The 21,247-nt window shown below is 35.5% G+C and overlaps 2 protein-coding genes across 3 annotated transcripts; one reads left to right on the forward strand and one right to left on the reverse strand.

Annotated features, from left to right (window-relative positions):
• The first annotated feature begins 207 nt into the window (after positions 1-207).
• Positions 208-16,685, forward strand: LOC18101141 (suppressor of RPS4-RLD 1). 2 transcript variants are annotated; one of them, XM_024605179.2, is made up of 25 exons: positions 310-542; positions 634-743; positions 1,669-1,855; positions 1,943-2,507; positions 2,627-2,671; positions 2,867-2,968; positions 3,049-3,129; positions 3,637-3,703; positions 4,105-4,205; positions 4,305-4,412; positions 6,692-6,762; positions 6,891-6,947; positions 8,609-8,717; positions 9,383-9,463; positions 10,925-11,011; positions 11,502-11,708; positions 12,754-13,082; positions 13,588-13,674; positions 13,747-13,843; positions 14,289-14,380; positions 14,471-14,509; positions 14,638-14,728; positions 15,520-15,617; positions 15,705-16,014; positions 16,225-16,685. In XM_024605179.2, the coding sequence occupies exons 1-25, from the start codon at positions 421-423 to the stop codon at positions 16,225-16,227; spliced, it is 3,246 nt and encodes a 1,081-aa protein (XP_024460947.2). In that variant the 5' UTR covers positions 310-420; the 3' UTR covers positions 16,228-16,685. The 2 variants fall into 2 exon arrangements, with proteins under 2 accessions (XP_024460946.2, XP_024460947.2); XM_024605178.2 differs by having other exon boundaries at positions 208-542; positions 1,669-2,507.
• A 492-nt stretch (positions 16,686-17,177) lies between these two features.
• Positions 17,178-20,360, reverse strand: LOC18101140 (uncharacterized). Its single transcript, XM_006380588.3, has 2 exons — positions 17,770-20,360; positions 17,178-17,549 (listed from the first exon to the last, which is right to left on the reverse strand). Exons 1-2 carry the CDS (start codon positions 19,547-19,549, stop codon positions 17,416-17,418), a joined length of 1,914 nt encoding a protein of 637 aa, XP_006380650.1. The 5' UTR covers positions 19,550-20,360; the 3' UTR covers positions 17,178-17,415.
• Between the last annotated feature and the right edge of the window lie 887 nt (positions 20,361-21,247).

Below are 21,247 nucleotides of genomic sequence, written 5' to 3' on the forward strand. Positions count from 1 at the left end.
AATAAAAAATAAAAAATTTAATATATATCTTTTTTTTAAAATACTTTCAGGAAAATATTAAAAAAAACAAAAAATTCGGCACTTCTAAACCGGCAGAGCACAGCAAGACAGCAACACCAAAACCCAAGAACAGTGAATGAACCCAGCCAGAGCGAAGATTAAAAAAAAAACCAACCAATCAGATTTAAGCAATTATTGTCCACACGTGTAAATCCCGCATCCTCCACGCTCGTTTTCTCCACCACCACCTCACCTTTCCTTCTTCCACATTTCGCCGTCTTATTTCTAACCCCCCTCCCCACTTTCTTGTTTCCCATTTTACCCCCCCCTCCCCCCCCCCTCTTTTTCACTGACAATAATCGTTTTCGCCGTCGCAAAAAACCGAACAACACCGACGAACTCAGCGCCACCGATTTTTCGATGGCATCAGCAATCTCCGAGCGAGTTGAGCTCGCTAAACTCTGTAGCTCTCGAGACTGGTCGAAAGCAATTCGAGTTCTCGACTCGCTCCTTGTTCAGTCTTGCGCTATTCAAGATATCTGGTCCGTCCGTTCAATTTGATTGATCTTCAATTTTCTTTGATCGATTTGGTAATTGTAAACGTGAATTTGATTTTTTTTTGTTTGGATACAGCAATAGAGCGTTTTGTTACAGTCAATTAGAGCTACACAAGCATGTGATTAAGGACTGTGATAGAGCGCTCCAGCTAGACCCTACGCTTCTTCAAGCTTATATTCTCAAAGGTGCTCTAATTCTCTTCTCCCTCCCTCCCTCCCTCTCTCTCTCTCTTGTTTAGATTAGATTAGATTGCATGAGATTGCTGAAGCAATTATTGCGTCTTATTTTCCTTTTTATCAATTTTATATTAAGGAATCCAATTATCTGCTTGCATGATTGATTTTTATTACCGGAAAAGAATTTTGATTCTGCGTTTTTGAAGGGAGAAAAACAGTGATAACTGGTGTTGCTTGCTTGTTAGATGTGCAAATAATTGGTTTATAATGTTGTCTTCTCTGTCTCTCGGAATTGGTAATGCGTTTTAGTGTCTTTATTCATCAGGTTTGTGGATTTCTGGCTGAGTGGTGTAGGAGTCGCTATTAAATCATGTCATGAACAGTTTAATGTGAAAACAAAATTTGAATTTAGTTAATGAAAAAATTAGTGGGCTATGGAAGTGGTAATGGTTTTCCAAATTCTGAGTGAAAACACCAGAATGACAATTGGTTCATTATTGTGGAAGAAAATAGGTGTATAATTAGCATTTATCAGATAGAAAATAAAGAGTGGATGACACGCAGGAGTATGAACATCATGTATCGTCTTCAAAGAATAATATAATTTGGAATGTAGATTCTCTTTTTTCTCTCACATACCCCTGCTTCTCTTTCAGAAATGTAAATTGATCAAAAGTTAAAAACTTACTTTGCTTGCCTGTTTGAACAAGGAAATCATCATTTTGTTATCACATCCTTGTTTGGTTGTTTGGTGTAAGTGTGTAACTTCTGATCCATGCGAGAATAGATTGGATTGTCTTACCTTATTATCTTTGAAGAATGATAGAAAGTGATATAAATTGGTTTTGTGACTACCAAATTTAATTGAGAAAATATTATGCATTGGGCTCATGTGTTCTATTCTGATGCTAGCTTCCTGCTCATTGTCATCTAGGTCGTGCATTTTCATCCCTAGGAAGGAAAGATGATGCTCTTTTGGTGTGGGAACAAGGCTATGAACATGCTCTACATCAATCTGCAGATCTAAAGCAGTTGCTAGAACTGGAGGAGCTCTTGAAGTTTGCAAAACAAGACAGGAGTGCTGGTTGTGAAACCCATGTCGTTGAATCTAGATTGTCTATGTATGCATCTGAATCTCAACCTCATAGCAAATCAGATGAAACTTCTAAGCACCAAAATAAATTGAGTGACATCTCTAATTTATGCAGTGGGTCAAGGAATGTACTGGGGATCCATAGCAAGTCTGGAGATAATTTTGAGATACACAAGGGGATAAGTGATGAAGTTGGAAGGTCACTTAAGCTTGTTCCTGAATCAGGATGTCATACCAATGAAAAATCTAGTGAAACCAGTAAAAATCCCAGTAAAGCGAGTGATAAATCTGAGTTGTGCAGTGAGCTAAGGGATGCTCCTGAGATCTGCTGTAAATCTGGGGATAATTTTGACATGGATAATGGGCTAAGTGATAAAGCTGAAGGAAATCAAAAGCCTGGTATCCTAGTGAATGATAATCATGATATTCTTGATTTGCCAAATCATGTTTCTGAATCTTGTAGTGGTGTAAGCAATGCATCGGAACTATCCAGTAGGTTATCTATGATACCTGGCAACTTAGGAGATACAAGTGAAATTCTGAGCAAGTCGAGTAATAAAGTGAACATGCATAATGAAGTAACTGATGAAACCAAAGGAAATAAAAAATTATGTGTTACTAGGATTTCAAAGACCAAGTCCATAAGTGTAGATTTTCGACTGTCAAGGGGTATAGCACAGGTACTTGTTACATTTTCATCTTCTTATTTTCCTAAAATGTACAGTTGGTGCCTACATCATGCTCTTGATATTTTCATTCTTTTATCTTGTTTAAAAGCTGTAATCTACTCCCCTTGCAGGTTAATGAAGGAAAATATGCTACTGCCATATCTATTTTTGACCAGGTAATTTGTTTTGGCATGAGTGCATGCATCAATTTGATAATTTTCTGTCATCTGGGAATTTATCTTCATGGTCCCTTTTTCTGTTTTCAAAGAGTAGGTGGGTGTGGAAAGGTTGGAACTAATCCTCGTACTTTGGGGCCATTTTTGAAATTTGTATGAACCTTTTGTGATTTCTTTGGCACATTTTATACTCAGATACTGAAAGAGGACCCCACTTATCCTGAGGCACTTATAGGAAGAGGGACAGCACGTGCATTCAAAAGAGAACTAGGATCTGCTATTGCTGATTTTTCAAAGGTATCAAACTTCAGTGCTCTGCAGGCATATGAAAGAATTCCAGCTCTGATTTATAACTGGCTATATGATTTATGACTTAGGCTATAGAATCAAACCCATCAGCTGGTGAGGCATGGAAGCGGAGAGGGCAGGCTCGAGCTGCCTTAGGGGAATCTGCAGAGGTCAGTGAGATCATTTTAAACTTCTTATGCAAAAATAAATAAATAAATAAATAAAGAGAGAAAAAAGAAAGAAGAAATGTTTGAAATGTCAGTGTCTTTTAATGTATAAAAGAGTTTGTCTTTGTTCCCTTTGTCCATATGTTTCTAATCTTTGTTTTTGGTTTTTTAAATGACCACACAAACAAGCTTATTAAGTTTCCCATAAAAATTATTCGGTTTTCTTAAAAATAAACTGCTTTCTTCCACTCTGCACAGAAACTTTTATTTGCATGTGGAGCGATATTGTATACTCATGGAGTGAAAAAAAGGCATCAAACAAACTGGACAGTAGATCTAAAACATTTTTATATGTTTCATATTTATAATTTATCAATATAAAACCATAATTGTTAGTGCCAGTTATTAGTTATTATGAAGTTGTTCCTAATGACTGCAAGCTCTAGGAGCTTGTGATAAGCTCCTACCGAATCACATTTGTGACATAATCATATTGTCTGTTAATACTAGGCCATTAACGACTTGACTAAGGCATTGGAGTTTGAGCCAAACTCTGCAGATATCTTGCATGAAAGAGGTAACTTCTTGAATCTAGATCTTTTCTTGGACTTGAATGTTTTGGTAATCTTCTCAATCAGATGCAGCAAGCGCTGCTCCTTTCACTTCTACTTCTTTGGACTAATTGCAGCAAGTCATGTGAAAAACTACTTGATGTGTCTATTTTATTGGAAGGATCCATAACTGAGTGTTATCTGCACCCTCCTGTAGTTTTTCAGGATTAAAAGTAGTGGTCTTTATTGTTAAATCTTAATATAATTCACTGTTAACATCTTGACATCACAAGTGGAACATTGGCAGACTTTTCTGATATGAGTTGAGTTCTAACTTCTATTCAACATGCTTCTTGATACTGTAACAGAGGTCTCTCTCTTTTTTTCAATGAAGTTTTGCAATGAAACAGAATTGCTAATATTGCAGGAATTGTTAGTTACAAGTTTAAGGATTTTGATGCTGCTGTTGAAGACCTTTCTGCATGTGTGAAGCTTGATATGGATAACATGTCTGCCTACACATATTTAGTCAGTACCGATCATATGAAACTATGCTGATTTTACACTTGAGTTATATTATAGATTCTATTGATGATCATGCACTGACTGCATGTTTGACTTTAATAGGGTTTGGCATTATCTTCAATTGGAGAATATAAAAAGGCAGAGGAGGCACATCTAAAGGCAATCCAACTTGATCGCAGTTTTCTTGAGGCATGGGCTCATCTAACCCAGGTATCTATGAGATACTATTATCTCTTATATGAGGGGCACAGTTTAGTTGATTTCTTAACTACGGATCGTCATGATAGTTATTGTTGTAGTTCTAATGTCAATGCATGCAAGCATTAATTGGCAATAAGACACAGACCATCATGGAATTGGGCTGATGAGAAAGTCTCTTTACAATTGGCAGGCTTGTACAAAGCATGTTTCCAATATTCTGAATCTACACATTTTTCATTAACATAAAATTATTTATGTTAAATTGCATTTTCTTTGAATTGATACAACATAACAGAAGATGTTGTAGAACACAAGATTATGAAATTGCTTTGATGATGCATATGTGGATAGTGATTGTGTGAACAAAATAGAGGGGAGTAAAACAATAAATTAGACTTTTATGGATGCAGAGATGAGAGAAAGATGGGGGATGGAGAGACTCAAGTTACCAAACAATTGAAAATTTATGTTTGATCGAGGTATTAGTGAGATAGCAAGGTAGAATGGAGATGAATGAGCATAAAAAGAAAATGCAAGGAATTTGGGAATGGAAAATTAGCAGTTGATAATAGAGTCACTAGGTTATTTTCAATTTCACGCACATACACACATACAGATTGTGCTATCAGTCTTTGATGTGATGATTCCTTTTCTTTTTGTTTTGTTTTTTAAAATATCTACTTATTGCTTCTTCAAGACACAAGGCAAGTTTGTTAACATACTTCATATCTTACTATATCTGTCTTGATGGTATACTTATTTCGTACTGAACTTGCTCAACATCTATATACAAATGGGTTCAGCTTCTTATTCTTTGTGGGTTTCCTGTGGTTTTTAAATCTGAATGAAACACCTGTAAAGACTAAAATTTTTAGTTAATTGATTCAAAATCTGAGAGCTTGGTGCACTCAAGGTTGTTAAAATCATTTTTTTTTATAAAAAAAAACTAGGATCAGCAGAGGGTTTGAAAAATCAAATTGTAAAATCAGAAGTTATTATAAATTACTAAAATTATGTTTTATAACTACAAATATAACCAGAATAAGTAAAAAAGTGCTCCACTGTCCTTCACTTATCCCATCCCATCCCATCTTGATTTTATGTCCACACTTTTAATCTATTGTTTTTTATGAAGATTGAAACTACTAAATTCAAATATCCTTATCATTAAGCCACATAAATTACCAGGTTAATAAAACACACTTGTATAAAAGAAGTTATCGATCCAGGCCGTCAAATAAAGACTTGATTTGGGCCATGTTCAAATCAAGCACTTGAAAGGACTTTTCTTCCGTGCAGAAAACTTTGTAATCATTTGGTCAAATATCCAACACAACAACATTATTAAACCATGTAGTTTGTTATCTTCTCTATTTTTCTGTTTTCCATCTTTACTCCATTAAAGTGCCTGAAATCTTCTAAGAGTGATTCTAGTTTGTTTTCCTATACTTTATCAATCACTCTTCTTGCTCAATTGTTCTCATCCTTCTTCTTCTTAGTTTTAAGTCACACATGTCAGAAGAAAATTAGTCAGAGGATGATTGAAAATAGTGATCAAACTCCATTAGAACACAGAAAATGGAAATGGGATGAAGGAGATAAGAGAGTAGGTAAAGAGAGTGTAAGTGACAACTATAGATTCAGTAAATAATAGTAAAAGGAGGCAGGCATGAGAGAAGGGTTAGTTTTGTCACTGTATCAAAAACTCCTAATCCCTTTCAATTTTGAACTCCTTAAAAATGCGGGTAAACTCGTGATTTTAAAGAGCTTGACGTTTCAATTGCTGATCTCATTCTAGTAGGATTTTCTAGAGGAGTTAAATCATAGGTCAATTTTGAAATGTAAAACTTGAGAATCGTACAATCCAAAATGTGATTTTGATAGCCTTGGGTATAATTGAACATTGATTCCTGTGTTTTTTAGAACTAACAAAATAGTCTCTTGTCATTTTATTTACAAGGTAAGGCTTTAGTGGCTTTGTAACTTCATTCCTTGTTAATTATGCTTTATAGGGAATATGGTGTTGGTTTTAAAAGCACAAGGATTAAAATTTAACCCGCAACTTTAGGAATTTAAATTGCATTATTTAAAGTCTGTTCATGCTATCCTCACTAGAGGTTGGAAATAGTCATGATTCATTGTGTCTTCAGAGCACTATAGAACTATGCTGCACCAGGTAGCTCCCACCATTTTACGTAGTGTTAAAATTATAAAGAAAAAAACTGCATTGCTAGTTTTGTGTGAAGCAGTTCTGTACATGTTTGTATTTCAATTTGTCTTTTTGGCAGTTCTATCAAGATATGGCAAACTCAACAAAAGCTTTAGACTGCATCAATCAAGTTCTCCAAATTGACTCAAGGTAACTGTCATGTCTGTTCCATTCTGTTCCTCATCTGGATGAGTATGCTTACCTTCTGGTATCTGGTTCTTCCGATCCAATTATAAGCTTTTTTGAATTATGATTGTTACTGTTACTGCTTTTAATAGGTTTGCAAAAGCATATCATTTGCGTGGGCTGCTGCTTTATGGAATGGGTGAACACAGGTATTTGATACCAAATAATTGATGCTCTGTGAATGATTTGAGTTTTTATTTAGTTGAGAAGTGGTTCTCACAATTGACTTTTGTTATCTTTGGGACCAATCCATTGATGATGCTATGAGAAACTGGGAAGAATAATTTACTGTAATAATAAAATGAGAGGGTTCTTCACAGTTCTTTGTGGATTTGCTTAACATGATGTTACCGTTTGCTACATGACAATAAAAACTGTAATGTCAAATAATAACTTGGTCTTCTGTCCTAGTTCCAGGGTGATGATCTAATAATAACTTCATCATCTGATTACATAGCTACTGATACATTTAGTTTTTTCTTTTCTCCTGATATTGTTATTTAACTGCCTCAGCATTCCCATTTTATGTGTGGATCCATGATTTTGATGCCCAATAACGACAAAATAAGTGTACGGCAAAGCATTTCCATTCATTTGTGTTCTTATGCTTGAAGAACATCCATTTTGTATGTCCTGTCTGAGTGCTGCATATTGTATAGTGAAACGTCTTCATGTTTGTCAGCAATAAGCCATTCTAAAGAGAAATCAAATCTTACAACACCAAGCAGTTACTTCTGATGCAATGTTAACTGATTTAGCCTTTTTTGTTTCTTATCTAGTTTTATCTATTGAATTGCACTTCTGGTTGATGGTCCCTCATTTTAGCGTGATTTTTGTATAGAAATTTGTAGAGCTTCCTTTAGTGTTATAAAATTGAGATGCGACTAAGAGTAGGGTTTTGGACTGTGGTAATCATTTGCCAAGCCCCAATGGGATACTTTGACATTGCTTCATTGTATTCTTTTCATGCATTCTAAACTCTGTTTCTCCTTTTTTCCTCTCAAACCATAACACAAAGGCTATCAATTCTTCATAACATCTAATTTCTTGAATGTCTACCATAAGCATTGGAATTAAAGAATTTGAAGAAACTTACAAGGTTTATAATGCATCAAAATGTGGAGTCTTTGAAAGTCCCTGTTTTATGAATCTTATGCTTTTGAGTATGAACAACTTACATAGCGGACTTTTAAATATTACAATCAATAATTTCTGTTTAATTTACACAGTATAGAACAATCAAAATGTGCAGTCTTTGAAAGTCCCTGTTTTATGAATCTTATGCTTTTGAGTATGAACAACTTACTTAGCGGACTTTTAAATATTACAATCAATAATTTCTGTTTAATTTACACAGTATAGAACAATAATTTCTATGATAGATGTGTAGTTCCATGAACGAACTTCACTGAGGAAGGCAGAAAGACTGTCATGCTAGATCCCTATTAAGGAGTAGAGAGAGAACATATTATGGATAAGGGGAATGGAGATAGTGAAATAAAGAATGAAATTCCTCCCTTGTAATGTAATATTCCAGCATTCTAGAATGGATAAGAAAAGAACAGAATTTCTACAGAAAAAAACGAAGACACTAATTACCTGACTGACAATTTTTAGCAACTTCCTACAGTTTAGATGCAAGAACCTGGCCAATCTCCCATAAGAATGCACACATGAAATTGAGATAATCTCACATGGTAGTACTTGCATTAAACAGCAATGACTGTAGATTGCATGTGTGCATTTAGAATTGTTTCATCATCAGTGTTGGTGTTTTCTCACCAAGCAAATTGACTTTTGATTGTTGCAGGAAAGCCATCAAGGATTTATCAATTGGGCTGAGCATTGAAAATGCAAACATAGAGAGCTTATATTTACGAGCATCTTGCTATCATGCTATCGGAGAATATGGAGAGGCGGTAATGATTTTTTGTTTTTCTTCCATTTGTTCTCATTTCCCATAACAGAGTTGATCCCCTTAGATTACAGGTTCTTGAATAGCATTTATTTGTTTAATGTTTCTACAAGCAATCGACTTTAATTTGTGGGTTACATTCAAATTCATAACTTGTATTTTTTTTCTTAAAATCTTTTAGGACATAATTTTCAATATAATTCAACAGTATCAATTCACATACATTTGTCTTTTGGAAATTTTTTATCCAATCCATTAGAAACTGTGAATATGTTCTCCTTTTACTTTTCTTTAGCATATATTACACTACTTCTATAATACATCTTGTTTGTGGATAATTTTTTTTTGATATGCTGAATTATCTATTTGTAGTTTGATATTTTAAACTTTTTTCTCGAAGCTCAATTTATATTTGATTTAGTTAGAATGCAAGCCGACATCTGAACAACTAAAATGAAGATATGTGAAGCTACTAAAAGAAAATGAGCATTCAACTTCTTTATATTTTGTTTATAAGTCTTTTATTACAGAGTACAGACCCCCTTTATTTTTTGTACTCACCATCTACACTTGGGAATTAACTGAAATTTTGGTCAGTCTCAATAACATGTTAAATCTCTACAACCATTTTTTCCATCAGTTTTCATAACATTTATTTGATGGTAACAGGTTAAAGATTATGATGCTACACTTGATTTGGAACTAGACTCAATGGAGAAGTTTGTGCTCCAATGCTTGGCCTTCTATCAGGTAGGGTTTGGCTTAATAGTATAGCTTATTACTTGTTAGACATGTGCCCTGTAGTGCTCTTCTTTTGAATATTTAAATTATTCCAGGTATTCAAGAATGCAACTGGTAGCCATAACCACCATTTGCACTGTATATGATTATATATGTATATGATTATATATGCAGGGTTGCTAACTTGCACAATCCTTGAGCAAGTTGGCCTTGTGCCACTTTTATTGAATTTAAATTACCCCTAAATATAGAGTTTTTGACCTTTTAAATGTCAAATCAGTGAAAATAAGGAAAACCCTTCAACTCTCTCCCATCAAAGCATGGTTCTCTCTCCTTAGCTCTTGTTTTCTATGCTTTGATTGCTGAACAAAAAATTTTCACATCTGAAAAGTTTGGAGAAATCTATGATGATTTTTGTTACTGAAATCACTTGCTTTTGATATGGAAGAAATATATATATATTGCTATCTGATTGTTTGCTCACAATATAATGATTAGATTATATTTATAATCTTGATGCATTTAAAACTTGTGTCATACTAGAAGACAGGAAAAGGTTCAAACTTTACTTTCAAAAGAATAGAAGTTCAACCCTGTAGTGTACACAGTTTTTTCAATTTTCAAAGTCTTCGTTATTTAATTGCGTAAAGATTGGCATGTGGGTTCCTATTGGTTGATTAAAAAATTGAAGTGGTAAGTGAATTCAATTATCTCTTATAAATTGATCATGAAAGGCCTTTCTGTTTGTTTGATTAGTTCAAAAACTGCAGTGAAGAGAGAAAAGATGTGAAGGGAGAATAAGTGAGATCAAGGTTTTTGTTAGTTTGACATATATCTGTAAAACCCTCTAATTCTAAGGGTAATTTAAGTTTGGGAAAAATAGGCACAAGGGGTGCACAAGTTATCACCCCATATATGTAATATAAACATTTTAAGTTTTGAAACTTATTTTGGACTTTGTTTCAGCATAAGATTTGAATTACCTGGTCACCATGTTGAACAAGATGTTCTTACTTCCCTTTTTCATAATACAATTGTTTCGCTCGTGAGTTGAATATGCAGAATACAGGTGGCCTCCACTGTACCTTCTTTCGCATTCCAGCAGCAATGCCTTTTAAAGAATATTAGGTGTTCTTTTCGATGAATTTTGAAACATTACAAAGAAGTATCATAACTGCAACATTTTATTTAGCCACTTATTTCCTTTTTTATTTTAACTGAAAGCTTTATGTTTTAAGCGCCATTTGTTTTTTCAACTGATATCATAATGTAGTCAATCCACATGTAATTTAGAGGGACATGGTTTATTACGAATTTGCAATGCCTTTGCTTTTGCTGAGGCATTGGAGACAGCCCCTTACTATTTAATAAACCAATTGGGTAGTTATCACATTTAAACCCAAGGAAGTGTATAACTGACCCTAATTTTCGAAGAAAGAGGGTTCTAAATTAAACTCTTTTATTTTGCAGAAAGAAATTGCTTTGTACACAGCTTCAAAAATCAACAGTGAGTTCTGCTGGTTTGACATTGATGGAGATATTGATCCTCTGTTTAAGGTGATAGTTATTGATAAATTTACTTATTCCACAATCTCATACTCTTTGCTATTACTGCTTTACATCTCATGCCTTAATTTTAGGGTTTTTTTTTTGGTATTTTTTTTATTTTATTTTATTGTGTACATGCTTGTGAACTCCATGAATATTTTGTTTTGAGAGCTCACTATAGCGTTTTAGACTTTTCTTTCAGATATAATATCATATTGTGTGATTTACTATTCATCCATCAACTTGCATGTTATTAACTTAATTGGAAAAGCACTTTGGTCTGAATTCCAACAGCCTTGATAAAATTGGGAAGAAATAGCAAAACACTTCCTCAGTGCAATTTAGACAAGTACCAACTGGCTTGTTTACATTAAAATCTCTCAATGCTTTCATGGACTATTCTGATGAAGCAAAGTGCTTTATAATTGAAATAACTTTCTTTTAGGCGTGTTCTTCATGCCCATATTTACATTGAGTTATGTCATGATGGAATTTTCAGGAGTACTGGTGCAAAAGATTGCACCCTAAGAATGTGTGTGAAAAAGTTTATAGACAACCTCCTCTGCGGGATTCTCTGAAAAAGGGTAAACTTAGAAAGCAAGATTTTGCCACAACAAAGCAGAAGATTGCTCTATTGGCAGCTGCAGATTCGATTGGCCAGAAGATTCAATATGATTGTTACGGCTTCTTATCCAATAGACGACAGGTAACTGATTTTGCGAATATATTTAAATTAATCCTTTTCTTATAGTGTTTCTATGGTTTCTTCATTTTCTTTTTATGTTCTCAGTATTTGTCCATGTAAAATCATTTTGCATCTTTCTTGTTTCCAGAATGATTGTTATATGTGAAGTTTCCATATTATTTTAATGTTTTTTCCATGTAGTTTTGAAATTGAAACAAGTTGATATCATGTTGCACTAGTTCTTGTGGTCGAAGTGACTAATTTGGATGCTAAACTAAGAATTGATGTGATCAAGTTAGTTACTTGAAACAAAGAATGAATTTCACCTCTGATAACACTTGTAGTTTTTGTAATGCTTGTGAATTGTGTATTGTTTTATTTTCATCTGTTTGGTTCAAATTGAAGATTATAAAACCATTGAGATGTGTTCTTCTCTAACCATTATTTTTTTGCAGGGTGCTTTTGTATTTCATCTTACAGTATGGAGCTAGAAAATCCTTATTCTGAGTGTTAGGTTGGCAGACAAAATAGATAGAACAAACATTGTTATGGCATTTAAACGGTTAATGACTGTTAATTCTTAGCTAATGTTCTTATTCAACAAGGGAAACATTTAAGCCAAAAAAATCGACTTATTGTCAGAAATATAGACCATTTGAAATGGATTTAGGACTTTAAATAATTACAATTTTATTGGAGATTTTACGGATGTGAACATTAAGTATTTCTGATCTACTTCTGTTAGTGTATCAGAGTTTCCTGCAGCTGTTTCAGTTAAAATTGTCTCCATATGTTCCTAAGTGATGTGTCAGACAATCTTGTTAGCCTTGTCATTTCAAACTACACTCGCGAAGCACCATCCAGATTTCTGGTGTTCACATTCTAATAAATGATCCGGTCATTTCTAGAGAATTTCTCACTTATCTGAAGAGGCCTGCTAATAGTCTTATCAGGGTTCAACACAATTTTTTAATTCTCTTTCAAGAAGTAGATTTATTTTTTTATTTCCTGTCAATTGTCAAAGAATTTGAGTATATTAATAGATTCATTTTCTGTTTCATGTCAGCATCGTATGGCAGGATTAGCCATTATTGAAATTGCACAAAAGGTTGCAAAAGCATGGCGTTCTTTACAAAATGAATGGAAGCATTCTAATAAAAGCACATCAAAATACGGTAAACGTGTCCGGAGAAGAATCAACATACCCAGCCAGAATAGAGGTGGGGCAGGTTGTAGTACCAGTAGTTCCTCTGAAACGACAACCTCATATGGCGTTCTTGAAGATAGATCATCTGGCCGTTCTACGATGTCATGGAAAGATGTTTACTCGATGGCTGTCAAATGGAGGCAGATATCTGAACCTTGTGACCCAGTTGTTTGGGTTAACAAGCTAAGGTATCCTCTTCATCTACCAAATTGAGTAAAATCTGTTGGGATTGTCATACGTTTTGTAACAGTGCTATTTACCGGTTGTGTGATTTTCATTGCTGCCTTGTTACTTTGTTTGGAATAGAATGACTGAAAACTATGGTTTTAACTATTTTTGGTTATTTTTTTCTTTTTAATGTGAAACATCGCCATCATTTTTATTCCTCATAAAACATTAAACTCAAGCAAAAGCAGTACTGTCAAATCAAGACAACTCCTTTACTATCTCTTACCTTATTCGCTTGTGAGTTCCCATTCAAACCTGCACTTTCTGCTCCTAGTCGACTCCATATGTAGATCTCACCTTTGTTGAGTTGCTATAGTTATTCATGTGATGCTGAATCCAAACAATTCAGAAAAAAAATTTCTACTTCTGTTTTATGTTTTTGAAAGTTTCAGATGAATGGTTTAATATGCTCTTCCTTTCTCCCATTGTTTGTTTTCGTGTTAATTTGGTATCCTTGCAATTCAGTGAGGAATTCAATTCTGGATTTGGGTCTCACACACCAATGATTCTTGGACAAGCGAAAGTTATTCGCTACTATCAAAATTATGAAAGGTGATACCTGCTTCTGATTTCTTTTAGATCAATATTGTCTCTATAAATGCTCACTACTGGTTGACACTGCAGAACATTTGATGTTGCAAAAACAATCATGAAGGATAAACTCTTTGTGCACAACAAGTCAGACAACATCATTGGTTTGCCCGAAGATAAAATTCAAGCTGTGAGCATTTCAACTCTGTTTCCATAGATGATCTCCCTCCATTTTTTTCTTTCCATGATGCTCAAAATAGGATGTTGTTTGTATAATTTTTGTTGTAATGTGAATCATCTAAAATGTACAAGTGGAAGCTAATTAAATAGTAAGCTATGAAAGAGGTCAACTAGTTCCTGAAAGACAACAATTCAGGTGTTGATCGGCTCTTGCTTGATTGTTACTGTTTGAAAGTCTTCTTCTTCGTCTTTGTCATCTTCTTCTTCTTTATTTTGAATGGCTGTACTGTTTAAAAGCCTATGAAATGAATAACATCCATAATTTATTAATTCATTATTACATTTTGATAAGGCATTCCAGTTGATCAAATATTGTCTCAATTGATGTTGTTGGGTATTGGTTAAGAAAAAAGCATGGTTTATGCACAAGGCTAATGTTGAGATGCAATGTGCAGATTATAGATGCAAAAAACTGTACTGATCTATACAACGTAGTTGGTGAGGACTTCTGGTTGGCTACATTGTGCAGCAGCACAGCATTTGAAGAGTAATTATCTTTTTAATTCAAAGTGCAATGCAGTGAGCATATAAAGTTTTTTTCATTAACATTATTCTTGGCTTTTCACAATCATTTCAGGAAGCAACTTGAGGGCACGAGGATTACTCTAGTGAAGATGTAAATACCTTTATTATTGTTGTTGTTGTTGTTGTTGCTACTCATTGTTTCTTTCTTCTTTTATTTGATAATATACTCTTCTAAATTTTTTTTTTTTTTTTTGTGGAAATATTAAATGATTCTTTCAGGGGTGAAGGTGGATTTGACTTTGCAATCAGAACACCTTGTACACCATCTAGATGGGATGACTTTGATGCAGAAATGACAATGGCATGGGAAGTAAGTCAACCAAGTCCTAAAAATAGTAGACCAAAACTCTTGGCATGTTTACTATCATGCTTTCGTTTCTCTATTAATTTTTTTTCTGTTCTGATTAGCTCATCTGTATTTTTAAAAAATGGTCCTTCAGTGTGTCATTTCTGATGTTCTAACTGAGCTTATGCTATTTCAATTGATTCCAAATAGAAACAGAAGATGTGCTAGCCATTTAAAAATGGAGTAGAAGAAGCTATGTCTGTTTCCCTTTAGGTTCTTATCTACCCGTGGTGTTTATCACAAGGTAGCTTTGAGAACTTCGTGTGCTTAATTGACAATTCTAGTGGATGCTTTAGTGGTTGAGTGACAAAGGAGGACTTCAAGATTTGGGTTTGATTTGGGAGTGGTCTTTTTACTACCGAGACATCAATGTAACTGTACTTCAAGCCTTTGTACCATCCATTCTGGCTATTTTTTGATATTGTAACTCTTCTGGTTGGAGCTAGACCTGATGGATGATCAAGTTTAATAAATTCTGTACATGAGTTTATACATGCCCTACTTGATAAGGTCCTAAAATTAGCAACATAACTGTACGAACCCACAACTTGGTGAAATTGCAATTACTTTCCTCAGCGGATCTGTGCTCTTTCCTTGGACTCTAGCCCCCATAAGCAGACTGGTAGCTCATTGTTATATCATGAAGTTTTGCTCATGTGTCAGATTCATGGTGTTGCTATTTAACACACCCACCTGCATTTTCTGCTGTTGTTTTTTCTTTCTATTAAGACTGAGTAGTGGGTTTGGATTTGCAGGCTGTGTGCAATGCTTATTGCGGTGATACTTATGGGTCAACTGATTTTGATGTCCTTGAAAATGTTAGAGATGCAATTCTAAGGATGACGTATTACTGGTATGATACATTTATGTTAATTGTGTTGAAATAATTGATCTTGGATAAGTTAAGGCTCTGTGTAATGATTTCTGGAATGTTTTTTAGGTACAATTTTATGCCATTGTCTAGAGGCTCTGCTGTTGTTGGGTTTACCGTTCTGCTTGGATTACTTCTTGCTGCAAATATGGAGTTTACAGGGAAAATCCCAAAGGGTATACAGGTGGACTGGGAAGCCATTCTGAATTTTGATCCTAACTCCTTTGCAGAATCCGTTAAGAGGTGGTTGTATCCTTCTCTAAAGATTACGACATCTTGGAAAGATTATCCAGATGTCACATCGACTTTGGCAACAACAGGATCTGTAGTTGCTGCTCTGAGCTCCTATGATGATCGAGCTCCTATGAATCCAGAGCAGGTAAGTTAGATGCATTATACATTTGAGGGGTAATTCATGATTGAGCTCCTATGAATTGTTGATCCATAATTCTTATAAATGGTGTGGTATTTTTACCATGAGAACTAGGAGTAACTATTAATGCGTTGCAAAACGTAATAGCATCTTGTTTCTGAGCATACAAATGGTTCTAACAAGCGTTCTGACCATGCAACTTCAACCTCAATGCAGTGAGCAAAGCGATGTGTTGCTCTTCCCTGGAATGGAGTCCTCTCTTCGTGTGGACCAGAATCTCGCCCATTTAGACAACAGATGCCTCCGTTCCATACCACACCAATTTAGCAATCTTGCAGGCATTATGTGTTGTACAACATCTTAGAATAATATAGTCGCAAAGCTTTAACCGTTGCAGATCTCCATATATTCAAAAATAAATGCTCATGTTTGCAGAAGTCTGTTCATTAGGATAAATAAACAACATATCATTAGCTTTGTCGTTGTGTTTCATTTGGCTTGGTAATGATTGTATTTGATCGGCATTTTCCTTTGCTGGTTTTGAGCACCTGCTAACATCCATTGGTTGTGTGCTGCATCTTCCCGCCGGAAACTGTGCCAACGCCCGCGCTCTATATTGTCCTTCCATCTAGATAACAACCATGTGGAAAGTTGAATACAAGGTGTAGCTCATTTTATATGCTTGGTTTATGTAATGTTTGTTTTTATGCATTGATTTGTCTATGTATGTGAAGCCTAGGATTCTTCATCGCTTTTTTTCTGTCCCCCGCGGTAGAATGTACATGAGGTCACTAAACTTGGTCCGTAATGGAAGGCTCACTGTGAATGCACGCACGCACCCACCCACCCACCCAACATCCTCGATAGAGCCAGCTAACGTTAATGCACGATAAAGCACTCTTTTATTAACGGGAGATGAACAATATTAATAACCAATTCCTCAATATTCAACAGTAAAGAACAATTAGTGAGTTAGGTGAGATATCCCACATGCAAAATCTAGATTAGGTATTAGAAAAGATTTTGGTTAGATTTTCCAGTGGGAATTACTGTCTTCATTAGATAACAGGTCGTAATCCATAAGCATCAATGTATTTTGTGGGAAATTTCAAGGTAGGTTTTCCGTTAGTCAGCTCGACAAAAGTTTGGAGAAATGGTTAGGACAGAACTAAGGCACAAAAGTATAAAATTTAAATGGCCTTCAGGTATCAACGAAGACAGCTTTGAAATCGTGAGCAGCGGCTAGATGACAGTGCTTTTAATTTATACTAGCTCTAGCTTGTTACAGTAATATAAGCAAGTCCATGTCTCTCTGTTTCTATTATTATTGTTATGGGCATGGCCATACAATAGGACGTTGATCTGCCTTGAAGCTTCCAAATTCATTTCTCGGATTTACACAGTAGTTCAACACATCTCACTGCATCTTGAGCTGCCAATTCTGCAGCAATGGCCAGCAGCGTCTTTTCTCTGCCTTGGCCTACCTTGCTTGCTTCTACTTCTCCGTTCCCCTTCCATAAACGATCCATCTGGAACTGAATCTGGCAAAGAACAGAGCTAATTTATGCTTTATGGACATAATTCTATCAATAATGCAATCTCAATGAGTATTTTGATTAAATAACTATCTAATCCTGTTAGTATTAAAAGCGGCTTAGAGAGCAAATTCTTCTTGCACAGTGGGCATCCAATTAGACCCACAGAAATGAAATGATGATAGAAAAAGAGTTTCATTTTAAGAATCTTAAGGTTACCACTCACCATTTCTCTCTTTGATCTCTGTCACTTGGCATTGGTCCTCTCCATGCTCTAGTACTTTTGGTTTTTCTACTTCAGCTTCATATTTGTCTTTTGACTTGGCAACAGTTGCGAAAAGCCATGTTGCATTCATTTGCTTGTGAATCATACGTGTTGCGAAGTATGGGATCTTGGCATTCTTGGTTTTCTCAGCTTTCATGCGTCCATGGATGAACATCAAGCAGTCCATCAAACTCTCCTTAGCTAACCCTTTCATATCATAAGCCTGTGCCCTTCTCCAAAGGCTCTTCCTGTGAGGATTCGCAGTAGTGGATAGGCACAAGGCTCTAGTTGTGTCACTGATTACAGCTTCAGGGTTGTTAAGCAGCAAATAACCCTGAGCTCTATTACTATACAGAACTATTCTCTCCTTTCTCATCTTTGATGGGCACAAATCCAGGGCTTTTGTGTATCTGGTAACAGCTTTTTCAATGTGGCCAGACCAAAACTTTTTGTTTCCTTCTTGTTTCAGCATGCCTACCAAGTTTTTTCTCTCTTTCAGCTCTTCTTCAGACATTAGCTCCTCTCTCTTTCTTCTCTCTACCATCAAATCCCATGTCTCCTTTAATGCTCTCTCAGCATCTTGGCTACTCAACTTTAAGTCACCATATTTGATCTTATGGTAATCCTGTAAGAGTGCCTGTGTTATTGCTTCTCCGACTTTTTTTCTTTCATTAAGGCTTCTTAGCTCTACCAAATCAGCCAGAGATAAAGCTGCGGTGTTTATGACTATATATCTTGTATCTGTGTCTTTTAGAAGTAAGAGAAGACAATCAATAGCCATACACTGCCAATCATCAGAAGATCTTGAGATATTGCATAAAATCTCTATCACTTCTTTGGAATTCGCTAAACTCTCTCTTCCAGTCTTGAAGTTGCACAGAGTTCTGATGCATCCTATTCCACCAGGCGATGCGCAATTTGCCAAGCCACCCCACATGCCGCCCAACTCCTTCAGGAAGTGTTTGTTGCAGATAAGATTTAGTGATCTTCCTTTGCAAGCAAAGCAGTTTAAGAGATGCAAGGACCAGCACTGTAACTGACTAGCCCATTCCTCAGCCTTTCTGTTCTCTATCTCCAAGTCTCCAAGCCCAGTTGTAAGCAGGTCCGAATGGTACTTCACTCTCTTGCTATCTTTTACACCAATAAACCTTCTGTAGACGGTTTTAATGCAATTGCAAGCTATTTCCATGGCCAACTTTATGATTTCAACTTCATGCTCGGCAATGGCTTCAAAGGTTCTCGCATGGCTAGCCAAGTGGCCTAGTGATCGAACCGCAACTCTTTGCTCAACCCAACTGATTTTGCCTCTCAGAAGTTCTATTAGAGGCAGAACCACATTCGATTTAACTGCTTTCTCGGCAAATTGAACTTTGTTCATGGTGTATGAACCAATAATATGCGCTGCATAGTATGGGATGTAGATGTTTTGATCTCTAAGAAGCCATTCCTTATCGTTAACGGCTCTCTGGATCAGTTTTCCCATGCAGTCAAAGACGCCAAGGGATGGGAACTCAGGATCATCAGGTTGAGTCATGGCAATGTTCCAGATCCCACGTAGGACCAAGACATGTTCTTGATCATCTCTCAGGGGCATTTCTTTGAAGCATCGAGCTAGTTTGGCTTTTCTGAGAGACGGGTCTTGTTCATTCATGGTGCAAAAGAAACATGAAGGATTGGTGCATGCTGGTTCCTGGACCGAACTGATCCTGTCAAGTGACTTCTTTTGAGATTGTGACTCCATTGGAGGTTTGTGCAATGAGTAGAGTCGTCGAGTTTTTTGAATTCTCGTGGTGGGGTGATATACTTAACATGTAAGTTCAGTACTGCCTGTGAGAGGGGGGGAGAGATAATTACACTTTAAGCAAGCAGCAGCCACTAATAAAGTAACGTCCAAAACTAGGCTGAATCATATTCACAGGTGGGCAGAAAGAGAGAGAAATATTTTAGTGGAAATGAAACCAAGTTGGAATTAATAAGTCTTGAACAGGAAACGAAGTATTTCCTCTGTAAAACATTCCTCGAAGCACTTTAGAGCAGCCGCACTCGAAGTCAATTATACTAGAAATGGTCAGTGGACCGGACTGGAATAGCATACACAGGCATCAACCCATTAGCTTCAAATAACAATATTCATGAAAAGCAGAGACTTCAAAGACTACAAGCATCCATATTAGCTGCAGATCAGGACTCAAGTCAGTCATGATGATCCCCATTAGAATTAGATCCCTTTAGAGCCAAGAAACTTGCCCTGGTCCCCCCCATATGAAGCCAATCAAAGTGCTCTGTTTTCCAAATAATCTATTAACTAGCCATACGCACCACAATTCATAAACACTAAAGCCTGCTTCTCAGTTAGTTTCCAACTCAAAAAGTGCAGTAGAAATCCCAAAGAATGCTCATGCAAGTACAGCCGGGTTGGTCTCAAGAAAATGCGGCTACCAAAATGCAATCTCTAACTGCAGGAAGAGCATGATTAGTCCCATATTTTGACTATGTGTGTATGGGAACTTGGTTTAATAATGTTCCTGCGCATACTAAAGTAAGCAAAGTGAGTCTTTCTTTTTTAGCATGATTATGAACACGGCCATGATCATGATCATATTATCCACATACAGTTGAGTTCAGATCTTGACATGTGTGTGTGTGTGTGTCTGTATATAAATGCCCTTTAGTTTGTCGTTATGTGTGCACCAGCATGAATCTTAAGGCACATGATAAAAGATAGGCAACTTAGAGTGGACGAGAAGGCGTAATTCCTGGATAAAGTCTGCAGCAAGAATGAATGGAATATTTGGGATTATTTAATTTCAAAGAGTTCTTTAATTTTGCGAGCATACCACCAAATTAAGGTCATTTCAACTTGAATTTTAAAATTATATGGAAGAACATAAAATATATTCATAGTAGTCTTTTTATTCTTCATTTCAAAAGTATTTTTTTAAAATTAAATTTTTTTCTTTACTTCAAATTAATTTTTTTGATGTTTTTAAATTGTTTTGATATGTCAATTTAAAAAATAAAAAATATATTATTTCAATATATCTTTATAAAAAAAATATTTTTAAAAATAATCACTTTCATAAATAAATCAAAACAAAATAAAAAAAATTATTTCAATGCTTCTTCTAGTAAGAATGATCCATCGTTATAATACCAAATATACATTTAATTTCACTCCCACATAATGATGAGAACAGAATATACAGCTAATTAAATGTTAGTACGAAGAGCATTCTATTAATTATTCTCTTTCCTTTCATTTTGTCGCAATCTCTATGAAAAACAAGTAGCGAGAGGACCCTCCCTCCCTTGTCTTCTTCCCTCCTACGTACGTACTTCTTTTCTCCCCATTTCCTTTCTTTTCAAGTTACAGTGATCGACGGTCCTCCATTCTTAATTCATATCACAACAACATCTAATTATGTCATTATGCTCACAG

The sequence above is a fragment of the Populus trichocarpa genome, chromosome 7, assembly GCF_000002775.5.
Source record: "Populus trichocarpa isolate Nisqually-1 chromosome 7, P.trichocarpa_v4.1, whole genome shotgun sequence".
Classification (NCBI taxonomy): domain Eukaryota; kingdom Viridiplantae; phylum Streptophyta; class Magnoliopsida; order Malpighiales; family Salicaceae; genus Populus; species Populus trichocarpa.

Coding starts and splice junctions, on each gene's coding strand:
- LOC18101141 (XM_024605178.2), top strand. CDS start 421: ATGGCATCAGCAATCTCCGAGCGAGTTGAGCTCGCTAAACTCTGTAGC. Junction 3,704..4,104: donor AGATATCTTGCATGAAAGAG/GTAACTTCTTGA, acceptor CTAATATTGCAG/GAATTGTTAGTTACAAGTTT. Junction 14,510..14,637: donor AGGATTACTCTAGTGAAGAT/GTAAATACCTTT, acceptor TGATTCTTTCAG/GGGTGAAGGTGGATTTGACT.
- LOC18101140 (XM_006380588.3), bottom strand. CDS start 19,549: ATGGAGTCACAATCTCAAAAGAAGTCACTTGACAGGATCAGTTCGGTC. Junction 17,550..17,769: donor AGAGATCAAAGAGAGAAATG/GTGAGTGGTAAC, acceptor GTTCTTTGCCAG/ATTCAGTTCCAGATGGATCG.